The 26,224-nt window shown below is 40.2% G+C and overlaps 1 protein-coding gene across 2 annotated transcripts in view; it reads right to left on the reverse strand.

The window, feature by feature from the left end:
• Window positions 1-3,025: 3,025 nt before the first annotated feature.
• Window positions 3,026-26,224, reverse strand: part of ppip5k1b (diphosphoinositol pentakisphosphate kinase 1b) — a 42,916-nt gene continuing 19,717 nt past the window's right edge. Inside the window, exons 16-31 of one of the 2 annotated variants that reach the window (XM_084016689.1) lie at window positions 24,256-24,300; window positions 22,603-22,724; window positions 21,707-21,889; window positions 21,308-21,449; window positions 20,773-20,996; window positions 20,271-20,398; window positions 19,888-20,002; window positions 19,338-19,445; window positions 19,097-19,213; window positions 18,431-18,574; window positions 18,179-18,287; window positions 15,659-15,820; window positions 13,328-13,390; window positions 7,584-7,721; window positions 6,668-6,781; window positions 3,026-4,561 (exon numbers count right to left, since the gene is read on the reverse strand). In XM_084016689.1, coding sequence (XP_083872815.1) covers window positions 4,476-4,561; window positions 6,668-6,781; window positions 7,584-7,721; window positions 13,328-13,390; window positions 15,659-15,820; window positions 18,179-18,287; window positions 18,431-18,574; window positions 19,097-19,213; window positions 19,338-19,445; window positions 19,888-20,002; window positions 20,271-20,398; window positions 20,773-20,996; window positions 21,308-21,449; window positions 21,707-21,889; window positions 22,603-22,724; window positions 24,256-24,300 — 2,000 coding nt within the window. In that variant the 3' untranslated portion in view covers window positions 3,026-4,475. The remainder of the gene's footprint in view (window positions 4,562-6,667; window positions 6,782-7,583; window positions 7,722-13,327; window positions 13,391-15,658; window positions 15,821-18,178; window positions 18,288-18,430; window positions 18,575-19,096; window positions 19,214-19,337; window positions 19,446-19,887; window positions 20,003-20,270; window positions 20,399-20,772; window positions 20,997-21,307; window positions 21,450-21,706; window positions 21,890-22,602; window positions 22,725-24,255; window positions 24,301-26,224) is intronic. The other variant, XM_084016690.1, reaches the window with a different exon arrangement.

Below are 26,224 nucleotides of genomic sequence, written 5' to 3' on the forward strand. Positions count from 1 at the left end.
AAAGATCGTGGCTCTCTAACCAGAACAGAACTGGCCTCTTCACTACACTTAACATTTTTGTAGCCAATGGCATTAATTATTTTTCTTTTTCTTTTTCACTACTGGAGTAAAGTTGATGAAGGTCACAAAACAGTGGTCGTCTTGACATCACTATGAATGAAGGTAGCCACTGTAGAGTTTGTGTGTGTGTGTGTGTGTTTGCTGAACAGTGGATAGAGACAGGATGAATGGACATGTGTGTGTTAAAGTGTGTGAATGTAGAAATAAAGCCTGAGAGAAAGAACACAGGCAGAATGAATGACATCAGCTTTTGGCTTCCGGTGAGTCGGCAGTCTCTGTCTCCCTCTCTCCCGTCACCAATCATCGCTCAGGAGGAGTCAATTACATCAGGGGGCATTGCCATGGTAACGCATGAGAGCAATAGAAGGAGGCATGAGTCATCACTATTCAAAGGCTGTTTGGTGAGGAGTGGGAGAGAGGGAGAGAGAGAGAGAGAGAGAGAGAGAGAGAGAGAGAGAGAGAGAGAGAGAGAGAGAGAGAGAGAGAGAGAGAGAGAGGAAAATGGGGTGAGGTAAAAAGAGGAGGGGAGAGAAGATGAAAGAAAGAGCAGAATAGAAAGAAAATAGGGTGAAGGGCACAAGATTAAGGAGAGGAGGAGATGAGAAGTGAAGAAGAAAAGAGTTAAGGAGAGGAAACTTTAAAGGAGAGGAAGAGAGAGAGAGAGAGAGAGAGAGAGAGAGAGAGAGAGAGAGAGAGAGAAAGAGATACAACTAGGAGAGGAGAGACAGAGGTACGGAAACAAGGAGAGAGGACACAAGAAGATGACATATGAAGAGGAGAACAAACCATTAGAGGAAACAATTACTTTAGGATAAAAAAGGAAAGGAAAAATGGACAGAAGAGGGGAGGAAGCAGGGAAGAAACAACAAGAGATGATAAATGAAATGAGAAAAGGAGAGAAAGAGATGAAAGGAGAAGAAAATAGGAGCAATGAAGAAAAACAGGGATGGGCTTAAACTTGAGGGAGGAAAACACTGAAAATGAAGAAGGAGGGAGAGGAGTGTGTTGACAAGGAGCTTGGTTTATGAAGCAGTAAAAGGCTTACTAGTCTGGACTGCAGGCCATCAATAAAAACACAAACACTCTTTAACAGGCCTATGGCAGGCGTGAACACATGTGATTTGTTCTGCTTAATAACATATTGAACAATGTTTTCACCGTTTGATTTTTTTATTACCTCCTCCTCTTCTTTCCAATATTACAGCTGGAGCCGAACCTCAAGACAGACAGAAATGTTTCAGACCCCGTGCACATTAAACCTCCACTTTGTTGATGTTTGGCTGACATTAAATAACACATTAAATAATCACAAATATGTACAACTAAAATTCACCACATTTAGGTTCAAATGGAAGTCTAGAGAACACTAGAGAAATAAAAGCAAGGAGAATAAACAGGATGTTCTCTCAGAACCATCAAATGCTTTGTCCTCGCTGCTGTTTGCTGTCTGTTGCTGCTGCATTGGCCTGAACCCCCTCAGCCAGATCATCCCTAAGAGTTGCTACGGATACCGCTGGATGACATCAAGCTGTATATAAGGAATGAGCGTGACATCCACTTATTGATCCACATTGCCAGGATGTAGAGCAAAGACTTTGGGATGGCATTCAGGTTAGATACGTGTGCTCAGATTGCATCCAGAAGGGCTTGAATTAGACAGCTACAAATATCTTGGAGTCCCACAAGTAAATGGAAACCATGAAGAGGTCACAAGGAAGTCAGCCACAGCCAAATACCCACATAGAGTAAGGAAAGTCCTGATGGTAGTACAGGATCCAAGCCACCAACACAGGCACCGCCAGTCACTAGATACCCCGCTGGTAAAATAACACGGCCAAAGGAGGAGCTAGATGCCCTGATATCAAGAAAAAAAAGCTCTTCACACACAGGAGTCTGTTCATTTTCAATTTAGCACCTTTGAAATTAGCCGGAACTGTTTTATCGCTCCCATTTATACTTCGGTATTACAGACAGTCCTATCTGAACATAATGCCCATCATGAAGCTCTAATAATAAAACTGCAAGTCATTGTTTTATGATAAAAATTAAACTCTGCAAGGTTTGGTCAAAGTAATACAAGTATTTATTTAGAGTTTCAAATAAATTAATTACTTTTTAAAATAATTGAAAGTGAAATGACCCCCATTTCAGTCACGTTTATAAAACCAATTTCCAGTTGTAGATCCATGACATGTTTACCTGAGTATCGCTAGTTAGATCATTAGAAACAGTCATTTGATTCATTTTACATTAAAATACACGTACAATTTGTTGACAACAAACATACAACAGTCAGAATTCAGCATCAACGGACAAAACTGCACTCAGTTTTCATCATGTAAAAATACCATTTAGTTAAACAAGTGGTTCTTCCCTTCTAAAATAAAACTACACCACAGATTTTCTCAAAATAATTTTGGGATTTATAACTCAGAAATGCAGCAGGAAATCCACAGTGGCTGCAATACTACATTAAATATGATTTTCTATGCACATTTAGAGATAAAATGTGTTTCTATTTAACAGCAGGCAATCATTGAAAATACTTATACAGTTTGTTGCAGCTGGCACATGTTTTACATGATACAAACACATTTTAATCCTGCATTATTCTTATTATTTTGGTTGGATGACGTAAACTAAAAATCTATTCACTGAAATTATCTTGAACCTAACAGGTACTGAGCATTGACATGATAACTCACACCCTTTTAGTTTGTCATCTTCTGAAATCAAAAGTGTGTCAGATTTTTGATGTTTGTTTTATGTTCACCCTTCTATATCACAGGAGACCATTTTTGTGCTGAACCGGCACCTTTTTAAATTGTTTAAGTTCAAAATGGCCTCAGACTAAAGTGAATTCCTTATGTTTCTAATGTGTACATCATCGTATGAAGAGAGTGACATTTTGGGGAATAAATGTATTTGCTTTTTACTAAGAGTTAGATGAGAAGATCAAAGTATCCTCATTTTCCATGCCTTCTTCTACAAATGACCAGCAGTGCAGAAATTCATGACCAAACATGGGTTAAAAATAAGCACATTTGTTACAAAAATAACAATGTTTGTTACGTTACTTGCATAGGTGCCGTTAGCCAAGTAAGAAAGTTATGTAACAAAAGTAAGTAATTCCAAGTTGACTTTGGGGGAAAGTCCTGTGCTTGTTGGATCAGTGCATCAACCGGAATTTAACCCAACGTGGACTTTGTTGCTGATCATACCATTACAGTACTTTTCGTAGGTAAAGTATGAACTGTGGATGAGAACAGCTCGGGAAGATGGATAGCAGTCTCATGTTTTTACCCTAAATATGAACCCAGTTAGCTTAGCTTAGCACAAACTGGAAACGGAGAAGAGCTAGCCTGACTCTGGTAACAGGAATCTGCCCACCAACACCGGTAAAGCTCAATTACTAACACTTCTAACTATCCCGTTGGTTTAATTCAACAACTGCAGTGTTGTGAAGATACTGTATCCAGAAATAGTAAGGCACATAAAACCACCATTTAGTCTTTGTGCTAAGCTAAGCTAAGCTAACCTGCTGCTGGCTTTAGGTTCATTTTCACCAGAGAACGGTACTGCATCTCATAACTCAGTGAGAAGTGAATAAGCAAATTTGCCAAAATGTCCATAACGATTCCTTTAAGCTTTAAAGTCAAGCGGAAATTTAAAAAAGCCTTTGTAAATCTTTTAGATCACATCCCCGGTCATACTGTTCCTCTATTTAACAACACACGCCTTTTCTTCCTGGAAAACAAAATATAACGCATAAACTTCAACCGATAACATCATGACATCCATCCATCAAGTTTCAGCTCGACGATACCATTCAGCGTCCAGCATGTGGAGACATTTGTGGCTGAAACAAATTATGAGTCAAAGTGATAAAATGTTACTATATTTCACTTTAAAAAAAATGAAGTGCAAATGAATGACGGTTGACTCTTTGACTCACAGTCTGTGAAGCATTTCAGCTTAAGGTCAGAGATGAGGCAGCTGGTGCTTGTGATATTTAACAAACATCATTTGGGCAAAAAAAAAAAGAACAACAAAAACAAACAGGCACTGTTATTGTTGTAATGTGGGCAGCATCCAAATCAAACTAAAGTCACAACTAGTTTGAATGTTGAGTCGTTGTTACTCAGTCGGAGCTGCTTTCATGCATGTGTCATCAAAGTGAAGAGGAGGATCGAGGCGATAAACTGCTGAAGATGTGATCACATGTGTGCAGCCTGAGAGTCCATGTAGGAGTCCAGTGGTCATATTCATTCTGAGCATCTCCTCCAGTGGGTTTTTTTTAGCATGAATGTGAGTAGAAGGACAGAGCAATAGATGATGGAGAGTCGGACCACACCGAGGTCTTCAGATAGTGCCTTAGATACGCAGAAGTCCTTGTGGTTTTTCAGACAGATGGTCTACTCACTGAAGCTGAAATTCAGGCTTTCAGTGTTTGGGGAGGAGGGACCCGCACTGGATACAGCACTGGAGGGGATACTGCCATCTAAAACAAAAAAACAGTCATTTAACTTTGGAGCTCAGAAACACAGATTCAACAAACAGACCTTAAGCTAAAAAACAAAAAAAATCCTCCATTTTTAAAAGCTCAAGCAATCACCTTGTGTTGTCACACCACTGTGAGTGGGTGTACTATTTGTTACCGAGTGTGCGTCATGTGAAGGCACACAAGGTGAACAAAGAATGAAAGCATGAGCCGTGACAAAATCAGGTAGGCAACAGCGTTTTCTCGCCAATTCTTCTATTGCAATGGAAAACTTGAAAACTCTGAGAATTTAAGGTCAATATTTCAGTACATTTTAACGTGGAGTTTTGTCTCCATTCATTAGTCGATAAACAAGATGTTTTGGTCGTTTTGACATAAAAAAAACAGCCTAAATGACTCTGCACTGCACAGCAAACAGCTGTCCTGTAATTACAGCCAATGGGAGACCAAATGATGTCACGCCACTAGCAGAACAAGTCATATTCATCCAGCTGTACCTTGTCTACCTGTCTGAATGTACACTGTGCAATGGATGAGACTGACAGAGAGATAAAAAGCCACGACTCATCTGCACAATGTAAATAAAAACACAATGAAAACATGAGATACAAGAGAAAATAAGTAAAGGAGAATGATACAGATGCTTCATCAATAAGCAACACTAGGAAGAGGCTAAAATGAAACACCTTACCACCCAGGGGACTAAAAAGAAGAATAGAGGTGAAGAAGAGAATGAAGAGGAGGGTGACATTACATTAAAACTAAAGCTGAAAGCAGCAAGAATTTTCACCCGTTTCGGACCAAGTTAAAGGTCACGTCCTGTGTTCACTAGATGGCGCCCAACAATTATCTCCAATCTTACATCATGACTCAGCATATGAGGTGTAGACCACACCTGCATTTTTTTAATGAAAATCAGACGACTGTGAAAAGAGGCATACTGTCTCCCGCCAGTAGGTGGTGCTCTGACCGTGCTTTTTGTACATCTTGGGACGTTCTATGTACCTACAAAGTTTCATACATGTATGTCAAAGCTAAAGTTGACAAAACAATCTCAACTCAATGATTAAATACATAAATAATGAATCAAATAAAAATGCCAAATATTTGCTGACAATATTTTATAATAAGTTGAATATCTTTGTTGTTTTGCTTGTTTTGTAAGACATTTTATAAACTAAAAAAAACAGAAAAACAAACAGAGTGCCGTCACTGATTAAACGCATTTCTTTGTCGTATATTAAACACTTAAGGCATGTCGGAGCGTTTCCTGAGCCTGATGAAGCTCGGAGTGAAATGTGTCTTCTTCTATCTTCTGAATGTGTGATGATAACCACTTATTCAATGTATCTTGCAGATGCCAGGATGTACAACTAAGCAACACTGTGAGCAAAGCTTTTTTGCACTTTACAAAAAATTACGAATCAAAAAAATAAATTTATAATGGATTTACAGATAATGAGAAGCAGTTGTTCGCAGCCCTAGCTACGAAGTTGCTTCAAGGAAGAATGGTTTCTCAGCTGATGTGGGGATTGAATATATGACTTGGTTGTTATGATACAGTTAATATCTGTAACCACAAGGTCATCGCAGACAAATGAAGCCTACCTGGTCACATCTGCCACCATCTCCATGAAGGTCATGCTGAATGCATCTCAATCTTAATCGAGGTTTCTCTGAGCATGCCCAGGATTTTGCTTTACTTTCGTACAGGAAGTCATTTTCCCCAGAAAGGTTAGCGCTGAGTATTAAAATCCTTTATCGAGGCAGAAGATGAAGCTGACCAAATCAGTGACTGCAGTATATGATGGAAAAATCATTTTGACCACCTTGAGGAACATTTTACCAGCAATAATGGGGCTTTAAAACTAGTGTTCATACAATTAATGTGTTGTTTTTGTATTTTACAATTCATACTTTTAAATAGAATCCACTAAAACCCATAATGCTGCATGTACAGATCAAAATACATTTCAACGGATACCACATGGCCTTACATTTTAGGAACAGATTGATTAAGATGCATGTGCATGCAGACATCTATCAGAATAGATAGAAGTGAGCCTACATATTGCATGATGCCATAAAATAATTTAAAACACCCACGCCACAGAGGTTGGCTTGGCGGCCGGAGAGATGTTTCAGAACCAGAGGAGGACAGCGGCTGCTGAGGGCTATAGAGAGACGTCTGGCTCTGAGAGTCAAACAGGCTGGAGAGTGCTGGGGAAAAAAATCAGTTTCCAAATGTCAGTTTATTTAACAAACCCACAGTGCTTCACATTTTTAGAGTTTTTGTAGAGTTGGCTCTACTCGATTTACATCCACATCATGTCAACATTATAGGAACTGAAGCCCTTTTTGCACAGTTAAGTATCATAATTTGGTCATATTAGATATGATATGACCAAATCATATCATATCGTCATTGCTTGTTTTGTTTTGAGTGTGTTTCCTTGTGTTTTTTTAAAGGACCATTGTCAGTCCATATTGTCCTAAAATTCGTGAGCTGATCAAGCAGTATAGATAGATAGATGTGAACAACCTCAAACACTTCTTATGCTCCATTTCAGGTAAAATCCACTGTGCTGGAATACAGAACCAACACAACAACCACAACATGTCATTATACAACTAAAACTCTAATTATTTAACATAAGAAAATCATAATGTACTAATAAAGTGTCTTAAAACACACATCTTGCAAAGCAGTTTCCGTTTCAAAAGATGAAAGTTAATTTTTTTTGCCCAAACTCTAAATGGCATGCCTACATATTTAAAACCTGGCCTGATCGGCAAGTAACTTCTCTTTTGATTTAACTCAATTAAATAAATACCAGCTTTGGAGCCTTGGCATGGAAACATGGTTTGGACACATTTAGTGGCATACTTCATAAAAACATTTTCAACACTGGAACACTGTTTTTTCTCTCAACTAACAAGAGAAGGCATTTCAGAGCTACTACTAAACTTTACACTGCAAGACCAATACAACATGTATTGCCGCTCCACTATGGAGGCCTACCTTTCATGGTCTTGGCGTGGGCCTCGCTGCTGCTCTCACACACCCTGTTAAGGAACTCGTCCACCCGTTTCAGTGAGAGTGAGTTGTGCAGCGTCTCCAGGGGGTAGATCGAGGGCACCATGGAGCAGCCTTCAAACCCTGCAGCACAGACAGGAGACAGAAACACAGCCGGTTGTACCACTTCTCCATCCCACGGAAGAGAAGGCGTAGTAACACTGTCGCTCTCTGTGCATGTTGGTTGTCTGCTCATTCTCTCAATGTCATATATTGACAAGAAGGTCTTAAAATTCGGCAGCCATTTTTTATTTGTTAATTAGTGACTTGCAAACGAACATAATCAGCTAAGTTGTTGGTGACTGGTGTTAATTTCCTTGTTTGGTTAGTTTGACCATATTAACAAAACATCACATCATTTTGGAAAATGTAATAAATATTTTTATATATATATATATATATATATATATAAATAAATATAAAAGAGGATGTAGATCAATTCACTCCGACTCAAACCACAAACTAGAATGACCTCCTCACGGTATGCCTCCAGCACCAGTCATACGGTACAGCCTAATTAGACCTATTAGACATTACACACAAATGTCTTGAAATTTTCATTATAAGCATATTCATTCTTGAGTTGTGGTCAAAAAGATGTTTTTGTGAGGTCTCAGTGACCTTTGAACACCAAATTCTAATCAGTTCAACCCTGAGTACAAGTGGACATTTGTGCCAAATTCTATTAAATTCATTCGAGGCGTTCCTGAGATATGACGGGAATGGGATGGACTTTGATATCTAATCAGGTCATCCTTGAGTCCAATTCTTAATATATTATGCGGACCGCCACGGATGTGGCCGGCACGGGAGCATGTGTCATGGTGCCATGACAAGCTGACTTTTACACACAAACTTACAGCAAATACAGTCCAGTGTCCAGTGTCATTAAGGCGGCTGTGGCTCAGAGGTAGAGCGAGTCCTCCAATTGGAAGATCGGATTCCTGCAGTCCGCATGCCCACTAGAGGCAATATACTCAATCCCAAATTGCCACCGGTGTGTTGATGTGTGTGTGTGTGTGAGTGAGATTAGATCCTGATGGGCAGACAGCTGCTTTGCCATCAGTGTATTGAAGTGTGTGAATGGGTGAATGTAGACATGAAGTGTAAAGCGCCTTGAGTGGTCGAAAACACTAGAAAAGCACTAGAGAAATGCAGGTCCATCCATTCAGTGTGGCCCGACAAAGAATCCAGCAATGAAGCATTACAGGAATGCAAATGGCTGTTGGTTGAAGCAGCTCATCCATACCCACAGCATGCTGGTCATCCTTGCATTTCTTTATGGCTAACGTGCTATGACTAGACTGTTCCAGGGGTTGTTTAATACAACAACACAAGCGGAACTAACAGCTATCAGCACGGAATAAACGGGAACCATTTGAGGCCTTGAGGGGCCAAGATAAGAACTTCCTGTTGTTTTAGTGGAGTTGCTCAAAGTTAATGGTTTTCACGGGATAATTTATTTGCAGGATATGACACACATGAGCTGCTTCATCCAACAATCTGATATATACCACAACACACACACTAAAAAAACAAAACAGGAACGGTAAAGCATGGTGCATCAGAGACGGCTGCTTCAAACATCCGTTTCAGACTGTGATCGTCAATCAAGGTGTTTCCTGTCTGGACTTTGGCCAAAGCCACATTATTAGTTAGACTGAGGTAAGACTGACAGGAAGACCTTTTCATGTTGGACAGCAAAGTTTTTATAACACAAGGAAAATATGACTTGCTTGGCTTAGACTAATATTACACAGCATTGGGAAAGGTATTTTGGTGGCTCCAGATGTGCAGTGGATAGTCGCCAGTTCAGGTTTGCTCCATGACATTTATCCTCACCTCCAGCTGTTTGTCTGCCCTAAACGTACTCTAATAAAGCTGCATGTATCTCCCCCCTCCTGATCTTTAATGCATCCTCTCTATGTGGAGATCAAACCCAGCCCACACACCAGATGCAGTGGGAGCTACACTTCACCATTCATGAACCCATCTCATAACAGGTGAACACAGACAAGAGGACAGTGATATTTAAAAGAGCAAAGAAATAAAGTTATTAAATATGTCAAAAAATGCTGAAAAATGCAGATCCATTAAGACATGCTCCAGAAACGCTTCACAAAATCAGCATTTTGTGAACAGACCATCACTTAATTGGCCAATTAAAATGAGGGATGAGATGACCTAAATCTTTCAAACAGACGTACAAACATGTTGGGAGTGCTTGGGGAGAACCAGTGATGCCAAGATGTGACCTCCCAGTGCAAAGACCAAATTGGAGCCACCAACAACTGACTCCTCTCCACAGACCAGCCCCGTTTTGGGAGTATTTTACACTCTATACTACGCTATACTTACTCTATACAAACCACTACAGGCTGGAGCATGCACAAAATTAAATCAAACAAGCCAAAAACCCAGAAGAGTTTGGTCGTCAAGTGTCCACTTATGCATGTAGAGAGCAGTCAGTCCTCCTTGTGCAGATTAATTTAATATAATATTACACTGCAGCTTTTTTCTAGTTCCAGCAATGTAATCAAGTGCATAACCTTTTAAGGACTCATCCTGAACATTTATGCAACAGTATTTATGTAGATACACCCAAATGTAATTTTGGAGCTAGCAGACTCTTCCATTGTGTAAAACAGCACTTGATCGATAGTTTAGGGCATTTAAGGCTAGCAGAGCATATTTATTTATGTATTTATCTTTAATTTCAGTAACTTATTCAGTTTTTAATGTTTTTTGGGGGCATTTTATGTCTTCACTTGATTGAAATAGTGGAGAGAGATGGCCATGTGGGGAAAGAGCGTAAGGGAATGACATATAGCAAATATTGTAACCAGCCAGGCATCAAATTGGGGACCTGTCACTGGGGGGACTTACACCACCCTCATTAGTTTATTAGCCAGGAACCCTGCTTGTTTATCAACAGAGACATAATGGGGACTCCATCTGCCCTTCTTGTCCACATGCTATAAAGAAACCCTACAAACAGACACATAAATATACATAAAATAGTACATTACGGATAGACACTAGTAGACACGTGGTAATAAGCTACAAACTACTGTATATGACGGGTCAGAGGTGCGTGTTTGGATCTCAAATCAGCAAAATCAGTTTACATTTCCGAACACTGCGGTTAAGGTCGACTATTAATTTCTCCCTCGTTCTCCTCTTCCTGATCCAAAAACACAGTCCAGAGAGGTTTAAGTGAACTCCAAAAGTCCAGCTCTGTATCGCCCATTCATTATTAAACAACCACATCATTTGTGATCAAGCTGATCAAATCATTCTCGGAATTAAACCCTACCTACATGTTCAGTTTCACTCGAAACCTCGTCACATTACTGAAGATTAAGACTAGCAACAGTTACTCTGTGACTCTAAGTATTGTATGTAGAAAGAAATGGACATTCACTGCCTTCAAAGCAAGAGTTGAACCCTCTTGCAGACATGCAAATTAACAGAAAGACAAATAAAGTTGTTATCTGTAGATGTGACTTTTAGAAGAAAAGAATAGAGGATAAATGCACAGAAGGGGGAAAAAGTAAGAAAACACTGAACTACAGTAGATGCATAGCTGAACTAGCATTAACAGCATCCCAGTTGTACAAGCACTGGCTGAACGAGTCTAGAGGGGTGAAGAGGAGGCGACGGGAAGGGAGAGGGGTCTACGGAGGCTGACCAGTGAGGGATTCTGGGAGCTCCTGACCAGACATCGGCCAGCTATTGAGGAGGCGCAGGTGGTCGGGACAGTGGTGTAGGTGGTGGGCTAGGGAACCATCCAAAGCCAGAGGGGCAAACAAATATGTTGACCAACAAATATGATTCATATATTGCATTAATACTTCTTTGATATTCAAGTGCAGAGATCATATAAATAAGACTCATTATTGCTTCCTCAGATCTTAAATGTACAAAAGCAGTCAACACACAAGCTATAGATTCAACCGGAGCAGCATGCTCAGCACCGTGGTTCCCTGTGGTTTGTCCAAAACAGTCGTCAACGTCATATCAGATTTCTGGATCACACAGACTTTTGCTCACTATATCTAGTTGTCTCCTGAAGCACACTCAGTACTAATCAGGCTGCCAAAACATGCTATTTCTGAGCCAGTGATATGAATTAATACCAATCATATCCCAACATTATTCAGTTCAGTGCAGCGCAGCTGGGTTTCATTTGCAGCCAGCAGGATTTATCTACACATGGTGGTTCAAAACTGTCTCAAAAAAATAAAGCGTGGATTTCAGCATTCTGTGGCTTTAACAATGGTAATACATCTTTTCAGAAAACAAGAACTGAGGAGGAGTAACTAATTCATTCCCAACAGCTGCTGTTTCCAAAAAAAACTTTGCATGTAGCCAGTCGGCTACTCACTAATGATACGTAACCAAATTAAAGACACTAATAGGAAGAGAATCGGCAATGTTCAACACAAAGTGTGAACACAACACACTGTAGCTAAGTAGCCAGTTAGCATAACAGCTGGCTTTTCCAGTGTGTCAGCCAACAGTTAAACCAAACACTCAAGTGGGATTTTTATAGAACAAGAAGGATCTTCGTATCATAATGCTGCAATTAATGATTATTTTCCAAAAATGTTTTATAAATAATTAAAATGCTCCTCTAAAAAGGTCCAAGAGTCATTGGCAACCAAAACACACATCCATTACAATGATATAAAACACAGAAGCAGCAAATGCCCACATTGAAGAATCTGAAAGAGTTTTTGCTTTTTGCTACCAACTATCAAAGATCCTTATTTTGTAGATTGACTAACTGATTGATCAGCTAATAATATCAGTCTTATACAATTATCTCAAAACAACAACAGTAAGAGTTGATTCAAGTAAATTAGATTTAATTTGAAAATATAAAATAAATTAACTAAACTTCAAAGCATGCTAAAATTGTGTGATATAGCAATGAATAAATACATTGCTTTGTCCTTTTGTTGGGTGTGTAAGCCAATGAATTAATGAAGAATCATCTGAATTTTTATGAAGTTCATTCACATGCTGGAAAGCGACTCACAAGAGCATCTCGACACCCCTGAAAATCCAGATTTGCTGACCTCCCCTGGTTAAACTTCTCACCTCGCTCCACTGATGTAGAAGTGAACTCCAGGATGTGACATCACTGTTAAATGTGGTTACAGGTGCAACGGAGTACATTTCGGACTACACCAATCAGTGATGTTGTCAGAGGTACATTTTTATTTTCTATAGTAGATGATTCGAAATTTAAAAAAAAGAAAGTGCAGGTGAGGATATATTATGATGTGTGCACAGATTATCTGCACATGGAAGTATATCTGAGGAAGAGGATATATTCCACATAAAGGCACACATATCCATCCTGTGAAGAAACAGCAGGATCAGAGACAAATGAAGTGCAGGCACAGCAGGTGGTGTTAGAGGTGAGGGCCCAAAACAACACAAGGTACAACAAACACCGAGGGTGTGTGGTGAAACAGAAACTCTTTAAAATTATATTTGTTTCTTTAAAAAAATAATAATAATTAAATCCTTGAAACGTTTAATGTAATTAATGCAGCCAAACGCCAAACCCCCCAAAATAGAAAACACAGGAAATGTTTTCCCACAAAAAAAAGGTCATGCAAGGTAACAGGAAAAACTGGAGGAGTGTCGAAAATAAACTTGAATAAAAGCAGACATACCATTAGTCGGATGCCTGGCAAACGACACAGAAAATCTCTTTACTGGCGGCATAGAGAACAGCTCTGAGGAGATAAGAAAGGTAACTGGTGTTACTGGGACTGCTGGTACCTCTGCCTGTTTGCCAGCGATGTCTTTTTACATGAGAACAAAGGAGGAAAGAAAACCAGAAAACGAGAGAGAGAGTGAGAGAGAGAGACAGAGACAGAGAGAGAGAGAGAGAGAGAGAGAGAGAGATGGCCCGTCAAATCGTCAATATCTGTCTGCCAAACAACATGCGTGAAAATGAGGGTCATCTCCGAATAAACAGAGATCAGAGAAAGTGAATGGAAAGACTGGAGTGGACGGAGTGAATGATGGACATTTGGGTGAATAGTAAGTAAATATGTTGGAGAAGTGACGCTGGACTTTGTTCTAAAGGGCATTTATGTGACAGGAAACAATCTGTGAATCCAACCTGCTTGTTTTGCTTTCTTTTGCTGTCGACTAGTTCGACATTGTGGGAAAAACACTTGTTCACTTCCTTGCCAAGAGAGATGAGAAGATTGATATCACTGTAGTAAATAAGAAGCTACAGGCAGCAGCATGTTAGCTTGTTAGTCAAACGGTTACTAAATCTGCCGGCTTCCACCCCTTAATATTGCTAATTAGCATTATCACGTTATTCCTCATTTGTTTAATCCATAATAAAACTGAAATCATTTTTTGGCCACCTGACAAATATGAGTCATTCTCCTTTAGGTAAATACTCAACTATCACCACTTAGTCTCTAACTGTATCCGCCTAGCATTTAGTGTTGAGCAGGTAGTGAACAGGGGGTTTGTTTGTCAAGCTTTTTTGCTGAAAACAACTGCCAGCTGTGGCTGAAAAGGATCCATGAGAGTGAACGAAAACAGTAAAAAAAAAAAAGAGCTGAAAGTGGTTATTATAGAGTTGGTGTTTGTGATCCATTCTTAATATAAAAGGATTGATTATAGTAGCGTTTAAGGAATGAAACAACCAGCTTTTATAATCTTAATTGGCAATAGAAGCAATTCAAATTTGATCAGACCTAATTGGAATAAACAGTTATGGCCAGGTCTCGTTTCCAAGAACATCTATTTTTATTTAATGAAAAGTGTTTACTTAAATTAAGTTTGAATCCACTCAAAAGAACACATTTGAAACATGAGTTAATAAAAGGGTATTTGAACTTATTTATGATAAAGGTTGCTCCAAAGTTCACTTATCACCAACACGGCAGGTCATTTAAAAGGCGTTCATTTGAACCAGTGCACTTCCCGTGAAGAAAACATGTTGTCCTGATGCAGCCCTCAGTTCCCTTGAATGAGCAACACTGACGTCAGTCCAAATCCTCACCTATCTCTCAGAGAGCATAACATGATGTAACGGAGGTGAGAGCGGAAAGCATCTGTTTGCAGTCAGGGCGACTCCTGGTGGAGGAACTGAGTGGCTCAGTTTCCTGTGTTTATCCCCTGCCTGTTGGTGCAAATCCATGCATCCATATGATTTGCCAGCTAAATTATCTGCCGCCGGTTTAACCTGGGGATTAATCACTTTCATCTTTGGAAAGTAATACCAACTAAAACATCTGTGACACCGAAAATGATATCCAATCCATATGTTTGGGATAATTAAACCTGCTATAAGGACGTGATGGGGATTTTTCAAGTGGATTATTGGGTCATGAACATATATCTGTTCCAAATAACAGGCTGAGTTTCCTAACATATGGATTACTGTAAATTGTGATTTATGAAAAATGTCAGACTTCTGGCTCCCAGACACAAAAAGTGCTTTACGGTGGATTATGAAATCAAATTTGCTGAGAGAGGATGGTACACACTGCAGAACAACATGCACAGAGAGAACGGACATTTAAAGACATTCAAACCCAAGCGGCGGTGTGATCAGTGCGTGGACATGCTGATCAGGCAGAACATTGATAAAAATATCGATAGCTGTGTTCCATCACACAGTCCAATGTCAGGTTGCATGCTCAGCATTTGCTGCACAGTCGATCACTCTGCTGTCAAATCAGTGTCCTTATCATGCACCCTGCGAAATAAAATCACTCAAGAAATATGATGCAACAGATTGAAATCGCCGGTTTGTTTTGGGAAAGGGGGAAAAAGAAAGCAGGGAGGTTTAAAAATAATAATAAAAAAAAATGTGAAATTCTGAATGTCTCAAAAAATTAGAGTATAGGAGCAAAAAGTACAAGAAAAAATAAGATATTCTGAAGCCAGAAAGAGAGTTTGGAGACCTTCTCAAGAAAGGATAGAGATGAAAAGACCCGCCTTGTGGAGCAGAAACATTGGCGTGAACGTACCGAACATGCCAATCTGGCACGGCAGACTGCCAGGAGACAGAGGTGGTTTTCTGTGGAGGTGGTGGTGCGTGCGGACGTAGTCCCGCAGGTTGGGGGCGCTACAGGACACCCCAAGGGTGGAGGCACTGAAGAGGCCAGAGCAGAGTGACCCTGTGAGAGGAGCTGGGGAAGGGAGGTGTGCAGGGTGAGTACTTGTTTTTACACACCATGCCATTATTTAGAACAAACTGATGCTGTGGGGAGATTTTAGCATTAGTGTGTGACGGTTTCCCGTGTGAAAACCTTGTAACTACATTTCATCTGATTTTCAGCTTTCACCATAACCGGTTCACTTCCAGTAACCGTGTTTGTGTATCTGTGCATATATGTAAACAACGCATAGAGGGAGTGGACAGGCAAACACAGAATGTGTGTTTTGTATGCAAAAAGAAGCAGACGAACATGACGTGAGGAACATGTTCGAGTGTGGAATGTATCAATTCATTTGCAACAGCCAATTCTCAAAAGTCTTTTTTTCTTTGAATATTTTAAATGAATACTGTGTTTATAGACCACACAGAAGAGGAAATATTATCTTTGGCATTGTAAAAAGGTGTCTGCAGCGCCTTGTCCCTTTGTTCCATAAACAGTATGGCGGTATGAGAAGCAGCTCGCTAGCAGAGGTCGGCCTGACACCTGCTGCTCTAGTCGATGACCAATGCAAAGTGTTGTTGGTGTTGGTGATCGGGGATCGCTCGGCAGCCTCACACTCACTAAACATAAACAGAATATACTCAGCAATGTTGATGTTGCGTAAAGGACACCCATTCTATACTTTTACACTTGCTGTTGATGTGTCGTGTTGTCTGCATGATGTCTATAATAAGTTTACCTCCTCTCCGCCACATATCAATCCTTTTAGGTCTTACTTGTGCAAACAAAGGAGATAAACTGCACTGAATGCAAAAGCCGTAAGTAGCGAAGCAGTGAGTGTCACCATGTTAGACGTCTGTTGGAGGTTATATGCCCTTGGAGAGTTTACACACAGCAAAACAAGAGTCCTTCTCGGTCTCTTTCGTTAGGGGAGAGGTTAAATCAGTTTCAGGGACCCAGAGAGGTCCTTAACAGACCTGGGATATGGCTTGTTTGGAACATTTTAGGGCAATTTAACATTTTGATAGGGGGACTACTTCTCTAACATCTAACTAAAGAGGGTGTGTTGTAACTGGCAACATTCATATCTACACATGTGTACATCTATATGAGGATTGTCATTTTAATGAATAATATACACAACCTTTTTCTGGCAGAACTCATTATAAATTACCTTCCTTGCAATTAGACGAACAAACTATATTAAAATATATTGCTGGTTTAAAATCAATATTTTCCCCACGCACAATTAGCTCATTTGTTTGACAGCAACAATGATTATTAGTCATCCTGCATGGTGACATGTTGTGCTCTTAAAATCAATTATAAACCTAATGGGGACATAAAGTGTGCAAGTTATCCCTGCTATAAATTCTCAATGTGTGCATGTGCTTATTATATCATATCTAACGATGTGAATTTACATATAACTCAAACATGTGCTGGTTTATGTTGCCCTAGGTTTTACTGCTATTTAATGTTATTTTTCTTTTTGTTTATAGGATCATAACCTGAGGGAATTTATCAAACCAGACACATCTGGTTACACTGCAGCTGTCAATTCTAAATAAAAATATGTAACAAATTGAGTATGTACTACTTTTACACAAAAAAATATTTTTGGTTTTAGAGTCTGCTGTTAATGTACATTATTGTTCTTGAGGCAATCAACAAATTACAGGAGATTCTAACAGCTGCAAAACCAATAAACAAAATCTAAAATGACTATTGTTTTCACATCCACCGTCAGTTAGTATGTAGTACACGTTAGGACACAGGTTTTAGAAGTTTGTTCTGCAATAATATCTACTTTAAAATAAAAATCCAACAACAGCGAGTCTAATGATTCAATTTGATATTTAGGAGTTAATTCAGGTTTCCTGTATAAAAATAAGTGCTATAAAAACACCTACAATTTGTTTCCCAAGTTGTCACTTTATCACCTATGTAGCAGGATATCCGTACGTCTCTATGCGACACCAGAGATCCTGCAGTCGATGTGAATGCAACTTCTCTCCGCTGACCTCTTGCCTACATAGTTTGGAGTCTGATCCTGTTTGGCTGCTGCTAAGCTAAGCTGGGATGAAAGCTATGTGACCGTCAGAAAGAGAGACGGGGGGGCGATGGAAAGAAAAGTAGGAAGGACAAATAGACGGAGAGAAATAATAGGAGACAGAGAGATATGCAATGGTGGGTGAGGGAGGGAGGGAGAAGTTACAGCCGGGGCTTTTGATGAAGCGAGGATGAGTGATGACAGCTGGAAATAAAATGTGTTGTGAGGTCACACAGACACACACACACACACACACACAGACACACAGACACACAGACACATAGACACACAGACACATAGACACACACACACACACAGACACACACGGTGCCCACCTAGGCCACAGGCTGGTTTGATCTCAGGAGACTGGCGCGAACATGTGGGGAAGAGTCGGTGGGATGTGCAGCTTTTGCCGGACTGGGTGGGAGAGGTCTCAGAGAGGACCTGAGTGGGGCCATGGAGAGGAGAGGGGGTTAAGATCTCTCATTCACTACTGATACAAAAAGAGGAAAATGTACAACTGCTCAATTAAAGAGATGTGGGATAATTAAAAAGCCTGAGTCTGGTTGTATCATTATAAGCAGTACCTCCATAGAGCCGCCCGTCTTGCGGTTGCGGATCATGGGTGACCTTCGCTGGATGTTGATTGGCTCAGAGAGAGGAAGTGCTTGGTCCGGCTGGTCTTGGGAGAGGTCCTCTAGACTGCCCTGATTGGGCTTTTTGTCTTGATTCTGATTGGTCAGAGAACAGGAGAAGGATGTTTAACCATTGAACTGCATGCACAGGCATGGCCACCTGAGCTGTCCAACATGACATTGAATTAAACATGACCGTAACTCATCGGCAAATATTTATTTGACAACATACTCACATAAAACAAGCAGAATATCTCTGCCAGGAGGATCATGTGTGTGCGTGAGTGAGTGAGTACCTCTGTGTCTGTCCATGGCTACAGCAAACTGCATAATATGTTGTGTGGCCCGTTATGGCTGCATGCTTAAGGACCTCTTGTGGTTGCACCGACTCACACATTCTCAAAACACCTTTTATTGCTTGTTTTATACTTCCACTGCTTCACTTTTCACCAAAAAGCGGTACAGGGATAGAAAGGCACTAAAATCATTTTATATATTCATGATTTCTTAGTTTACAAAGCTACAAAGACAAACTGCACTACTTTAAAATGCCAGCTGAATGCAACCAAAACTTTAGAACCCTGAAAAAGACTGAAACCTGTAAACACGTTCACACACCTCTGAGGATGCTGGACGGAAACCGAAGCCAAGAGGTACGTTCTCCTCGTCTTCACAGCCTTTGACTCCTGGGCTGAAGTGAAGCTCAACATGGAAACGCTCCTCTGAGGAGGGGTCCTGCCCACAAAACAAATATACAGACATAAAGAAATCCATGCATAAAACTGAAGTGGTAAGACTGGACAAATATGAATGAAAATAGACTTTTGCTGTTCAGTTATGTAGCTCTCTGCAAGCTGACCTTATTGTTGTCTTCATACAGCATAATGACTATCTGTGTCATGTAGTTGAGTTCAGTCACAGCACTCAGGTAGTCCATGGCCTGTTGCCACTGCTGGTCCTTCTCTTCCTGGTACTCAAAAAAAAACATACATACTGTTAACAAAAGCAAACATGAATTCAGACATAAATAAACTAACAAACATCCAAATTAAACTTAAACTAAAATCATCACATCACCATGAAATAAAAAGGTGTTATATTTGAGACCTGAATTTACCAGAAATGAGGGAATATGATGTTAAATAGAACATAAATATATTAATAATGAGGGTTGCTACATTTATATACTAGTATTAAGTATTTTCAAATATGTGTATGCATTAGATATGAGTGAAAGATCTGTGGTAGACTGCTATTAACATTCCTGATGTTAAATTATGGTAAACTTAAGTGAATGTATAACCTCACCCAGCAGACCCCTATTGATAAATCACTATCAGCGAACACAGAAGGATGAAACCAAATCACTACTAAAACAAAATGGTCAGGGATGATGAACGCAGACATACATCCAGCAGTCCTCCGTAGCGGAAGACACTGAGCAGGGAGTGAACGTGGCTCTCGCTGGTGAAGTAGAGACGTGTGCGGACGTGACGACCAGGAGACATCACGCCACGGGAATACCTTAATGTCAGGGGACAAGAGATGACACAAAGCTGATCAATCAACAAACACACCACCATAAACCTACGCAAACACACCAAAATAACCCACTATATAGTATATAGACTATATATTGAGTTCACCATTATATATATATATATATATATATATATATATATATATATATATATATATATATATATATATATATATATATATATGTGTGTGTGTGTGTGTGTGTGTGTGTGTGTGTGTGTGTGTGTGTGTCAGTGGTGGCTTATGCTCTCACAGGGGGTGCAGCTTGTTAACAGACTCGTCCTCGTGGGTCCTCTGCAGGTCCAGCTGGATTTTCTTCATCAAAGGAACACAGTAAGCCTGAGCGATGTCCAGTTTCTCCGCTTTGCTGATGCCGTACTCCTGATATGGATTATATGAACAAGCCTTTTTAACACTTTCATCCACAAGGCGGACATCACAGAATGGACACAGATAGGCGACACATTAATGGCTTTTAATTGATATAGTGTGTCTCTGTTGCTGTTGTAATTTATGGCTATATTTTTAGAGAGAGTATTTTGAATTTCTCACACAACCTATACCTAACTTATTGATGCAACTTTTTCTTTCTACAGGGATCATAATGATTTTATGATCTCCTTTCCCCTGGAATTCAACTCTTGTAGTATAATTTAGTTGTACTGCAAAATGTGTGCATAGTTAAGGCATGCTATCTTCTAGTCAGTGCCAGAGAGAACCTATAAAGTGCTACAAATCTAAATGACGCCTTTAACCTGAGGTATGACGATGTCAGCCAGGGCGCGGGACAGTCTGAACAGCTCCGGCGTGTCCTCTAGTACAAGCGTGGCGTTGTGCTGCAAGTCATATTTGATACAGTCGTAGATGTCCGGGATCTTGCTGATGTCGTAGCGGCCGTTCTTCATGCGAAAGTCTCTCTCCAGTTTGGACCAGCGCTGTAGCATCAGCTCCAACGTCTCACTGTGGTACAGCTGAAGGTCTGAGGAAAAGCACAGGCATACTTGACATTTCCCTACAAGGACACACTTGAACCTTTTCTGCTTCATAGATTGTTTTAGGGAAGTGGCTTTGGAGGGGCGTCTTAAGGGACAGGCTGTCAGTGTTGTGTGCTGGATTTAGTGACTTTTGGAGTGAGTGCTCCGAGACACTTTGCATTTGAAAACAATAATAGTTTTTAATATTAACAACCCTAGCTTTAACCAAATGTTTGGGCTTTAACAGAGTTAACATTTTGATCAATATGTTCTCTTCTGTATTCAGGTACAGGTTTCTTCCGTATGTTAATGCTACCTGCAGACTTGGGGTCCTCCAGTCTCTTGCGGATCTGTGAGTTGAGACTCTGGATGAGGGCGTAGACCTTGTCACAGGTTTCGACTGGATCCTGTATGACCTTCATTGAGTTCACCAGCGATGGGCTGTCAGTTGGTGCCAACTGGGACACAATGGAAACAGAAGGATAACTTCTTCCATAAAACATTGTATTTATTATTCCCCTGGGTACAGCTTGAATACTACGCCGTCTCCCACAAGCAATACCGTATGGGCATTAAGTTACAATGGGAAACAATTCTTTGGAAAGGTTTAAATATTTTGATGACTTGAGAATCACATCCAGCTGTTTAAACTGAACATGTGGACGCTTGCTTACAAACTCTGCAACCGTTTTCATCTTTTCACCTCGCCAAATACCTTTTGATAGTCCACCTCTGTAAACTTCTGGCTCTTTTGCATGATTTCATGCAGCCTAGCCTTCACTTTCTGTTGGCAGTCAGTCAGAGAGTCGCTGTCGCTGTCCAGCAGGCCGTTCATGTTGGCACTCTTCACCATCTGAACCAGGATTGGAGTCAACTCCCCCTCAAGAGCCAGCAGACCCTGCAGAGAAACCCGGGAACTTGAACTGAATCATGGCATTCTACTTAATCCATGTCCTGTGAGAGTAATACATACAGTACGTGAGTCGAGAGTAAACTTGATATGATTATACTGCAGTCAAGCTGAATCCTGGTTCCTCCCTGTTTTCTCTCAAAGTATATTTAAACTTTCAAGCACCTTATTTTCTCTTATTGTGGATTTACAGCTAATTAAAATGTGAAGTTTACAAGGAATGTGTCAAATTATTAATGTTAAGTTAAATGCTGAAACTACTGTATTTTACAATACAAAGCTGGAAACAATTAGTAAATTAATCTTTTAGTCGTTGAAATTAATCAAATGTATGTTGATACATTTATTTTGTAATCTTGAGAATAACTGCTACTACTTTTCAATAGCAAAACATGACACACAGCACTATATTCATGTATGCAAAATATGTGAAAGTAACCGGGAAACCCCAAAGATTTACATAGAGATATTTACATGTGTTTAACGTTTAATTTGACAGCGTTGCCCAAAAGGACAGCAATGTGTGTGCATTATGTCCGTCTACTATGAAACCTGCACATGATACTTATATTGTGAATCACAGGATTTACATTTTCAACTCATTTATTGCAGAAATGATTATTATTATGGTCCTGAAAGCTTTCAGAAGTTATACATATAGTATATGGAGTATAGTCCTTAAGGTAAGGTGTCAGCGTTACCTTTGCGAAAGCAGCGGCGGTCATCTGCACCCTGCCTTCATCGGAGGCGTAGATCTTCAGGTCATGGCGGTAAGTGCTGTGCAGGCGAAGGAGGCCACAGCCTGGAAACCCGGCATAGTCACCTGGAGAATGTACACAGAGTGGTGCATCGTGGTTAACTGGCCCGGTTACTGCACTGATATTGTAACAATTCATTTTCAGGCAGATGAAAGAAAAGAGAAAAAAATAACATAAAACAGTGTCTTGATTGTACCCAAAAGTACCAAGGATTTCCATTAAAAATAGGCACACAGGCGATACATGGCACCTGTGCAGGTGCAACATCACTTTCAGTTCAAATGCATTGTCCTCAAAAATGCTTTCCTAGATTTTTGGTTTATTTCACTTAAATGTGAAAATAATTAATCCGGTGCAACTTCACCCACAAAAATATATCAATTATTTTTTCTAACATGCCTCCACAGCAAATAAAGAATCACACAAACAACAGTCTTGATAAATGAAAGTAAATCGGGGCCGCAACAGCAAACTATAAAAACAAATCTGTTTAAAAAAATCATAGGATTTGTGCATTATAATAGAAGTCTCGTGTTTCCACTCACTCACTCACTCACTCAGTACTTCCTAAAGAAATGCATCTTTGCTGAAAGTTATCATTGCAGTCTCACTATTGTATAGGCACACTAGTCGTCCTTGCTAGTCTAAACAACTCTGAAGTGTTATAAATACGTTTTTGTGAAAATTCATATGTTTAGGAAGCAGTGAGCATATGACTGGATAAATGAGACTTGGATTATACTGTACAATTAGTGCGCGTTTGTAAATAACTGTTTTGATAAGGTTTTGCTGTTGTTAAACGTGGCACCCCATTTACTTTAATTTATCAAGGATTTACTCTGTTTATAATTCTCTGTTCAACATGTTTTGGTCATTTTGTGGGTGAAATATTCTTCTAAGCGATAAATAAAATGAAGTGAAAGTGAAATTAACAGATGTTGAGTAAACCCCCAAAATTACTGAAGAAGGCTCTTCTGGAGAAAAGATCAAATATTACCAACTTGAAAAGTAACAATAGTAAAAAAGAAATTAACATGCTAATTATACATAAATTAATGTAGCTGTTGGAGGTTGATGCATACCAACGGTACAGATCAAATCACAATGATGCTTCATGCATTTTTCTTTAGTGTACAGTCAAATCCATATCAGCCTGATGTTATACATTTGACTACCCTGGGTTAACATGCCTCATTTGAAGAAGACCTGGGAAGTGTTGGGAACATCCCAGGTTCTAATCCAGGCTAAAGTAGACTCGTTTTTTTTAAAGTATGTCCCAATGACCCATGAAGAAAAGGCAGTAGGATTAGTGTGAGATGATCCGCGTTAGCTTACAACACCAAACTGCAGTCGCTTTAGCTGCCAGTGGATGTATGCATGTGTGACCAAAACAATATCTGTTGCAGTGGATCACATTGAGAACACATCGATGACGACACAAACAACTCACAGCAATCTCAATGTGGGACAAACAGGACTAGTGTCCAAATGAAACAAGATCATGATGGGATCAGAGCACGTTAGTGGACGGAGCGGCAAACGCCAGAATGAGAAAGGCGTGGAAGAGTGGTGATATCCAGGAACCCTTTCTCTTACCAAAGCCAACAGGGGACTCACAGCCAAGGGACCGGTGGTTACCGGCTAGTAGTTTACACAGAGCAACAGCAGGTAAGAAGAGAAGAGCAGAGTTAATAGACAAAACTTGTGGTTGGGAAAGAAGCATGAAAACAGTCGCAGGGGTGAGAAAATAGTCTTCTTTTATTTAAAAAAAGAAGCAACAAAAGACGCAGACAATTTTATCTACTTTCATTTCTGCTTCAGGTTGTTTGTCTTTACAGCTGGGGAGATATGTTGCATGCACTATGAAACAAAAAGCAGTCAGAAGGAAAGCTTGAAAAAGGGGTCTATGAATGATACAGAGGTGTTGCTCAGTTGAAAGCTCTGCAAAAAAAACCTTCAGGTAACAGGTAGGTTTGTCCATTTACTCACTGCATTTAACTCAAGGTTACAGGTGCTGGGAGTAATCTTTTCAAGCAATAAATAATAACTCCCCACTTCATTTTGCATCGAGGAAAAGCATTGCCACATTTCTATCTCATGCACAACACACAATTAGGTGTAGTCAGGTGAGCTCAGCGGCAGAGGATGTGGGAAGAATTTAACGACTTATATAAAGTATAGTTACTCTTCGAAAAATACTACGAGGAACATTCATTTCGTGTTGACTTTGGAGCCCCCTGTGGATAAGAGCGGATATGTTTCCATGAGCTCCATCGCATTGTGTCGGAAAGATCTGCAGCTGCCACACTCCCTTTACAAAACCTCTCATTTCACTGGAACAGAGTCTGATACTATGCCCCGCTCGGTCCTGGTTTTGGTTCTCCTGTGTATTACTTATCTCCAGCAGGCCCACTAATATGGCCTGGGCCTCCCGGATCGTGGATAAATGACCACCAGGAAGCAGGCGATGAGCTCCAGGTCCTGGGAGACAGACCCAGCTGCCCCGCTTCAGCTTCTCAATCTCTGCCAGCCTCTGGCGGAAAGCAAACTCAGTGGACCCTGCCACCAAAGTCAACATACAGATAGTCCTGAAAGATCCCTACAAGTCCTGACCACCACTTCTGCTCCAACTGAAGGTCTAAGAGACCCCACTGGAGGCTGAAGAAGTTTCTGGTGAACCGTTTGCCGTATAATTAGTTTCGTACATTTGCTGAGTTGTCATGGGACTATATGTTCAGACTTTATTCTGAGCAGGACCTTGAGTTAAGTCTGTTTTTTCAACTGCTGTCAAGAATGAACTGCCAAGCTCAGATGTATGAGTGTATTTAGATGCAGATCCTTTCATGGCCACTGGGAACTGACTGACGGAGTGGAACATTAAGTGCTTTGGAAAAAAAGCGTTGTAATTAAGGCTTAAAAGGAGCCCAGAGCTCAGAGGCTGTAGTTGGCATCGACTCATGCGAGTGAGATAGATTAGATTAGATCCTGATGGACAGGCAGCCCCTCTGCCATCAGTGTATGAATGTGTGTGAACGGGTGAATGTAGACTGAATGAAGTGTAAAGTAGCTTCAGTGGTGGAAAAGACGATATAAATGCAGGTCCATTTACCATTAATTCACACTATGTTTGAATGATTAACAATATACCAGGCTAAACCTTGTTTTCCCATTGAAGATGTTCTAGTCCAACAGGCTTCAATACACATTCTGTAACCGAGTATGACATTACAGATGATATTGTATTTGTGTCTAGGCTTTGTCCTGGGCTGCAGTAAGCCTGAAAATCTGGCTTGTCGACTTTAAAATAACCTTCAGCCATGACGTACTGTATGTCAGCTATGCAGTGTTTACATTGTTCTCACTTTGAGTGACTGAAGAGGAACGGCTTGAAATAGACATTTATGAGCAAAGGTACACGTGGCGGACCGACAGGGCTGTGTGTGTGTGTGTGTGTGTGTGTGTGTGTGTGTGTGTGTGTGTGTGTGTGTGTGTGTGTGTGTGTGTGTGTGTGTGTGTGTGAGTTAGAGAGGTGAATTTCACATAGCAAAAGTCAGCTAGTTAAATC

The sequence above is a fragment of the Eutrigla gurnardus genome (assembly GCF_963514095.1).
Source record: "Eutrigla gurnardus genome assembly, chromosome: 9".
Classification (NCBI taxonomy): domain Eukaryota; kingdom Metazoa; phylum Chordata; class Actinopteri; order Perciformes; family Triglidae; genus Eutrigla; species Eutrigla gurnardus.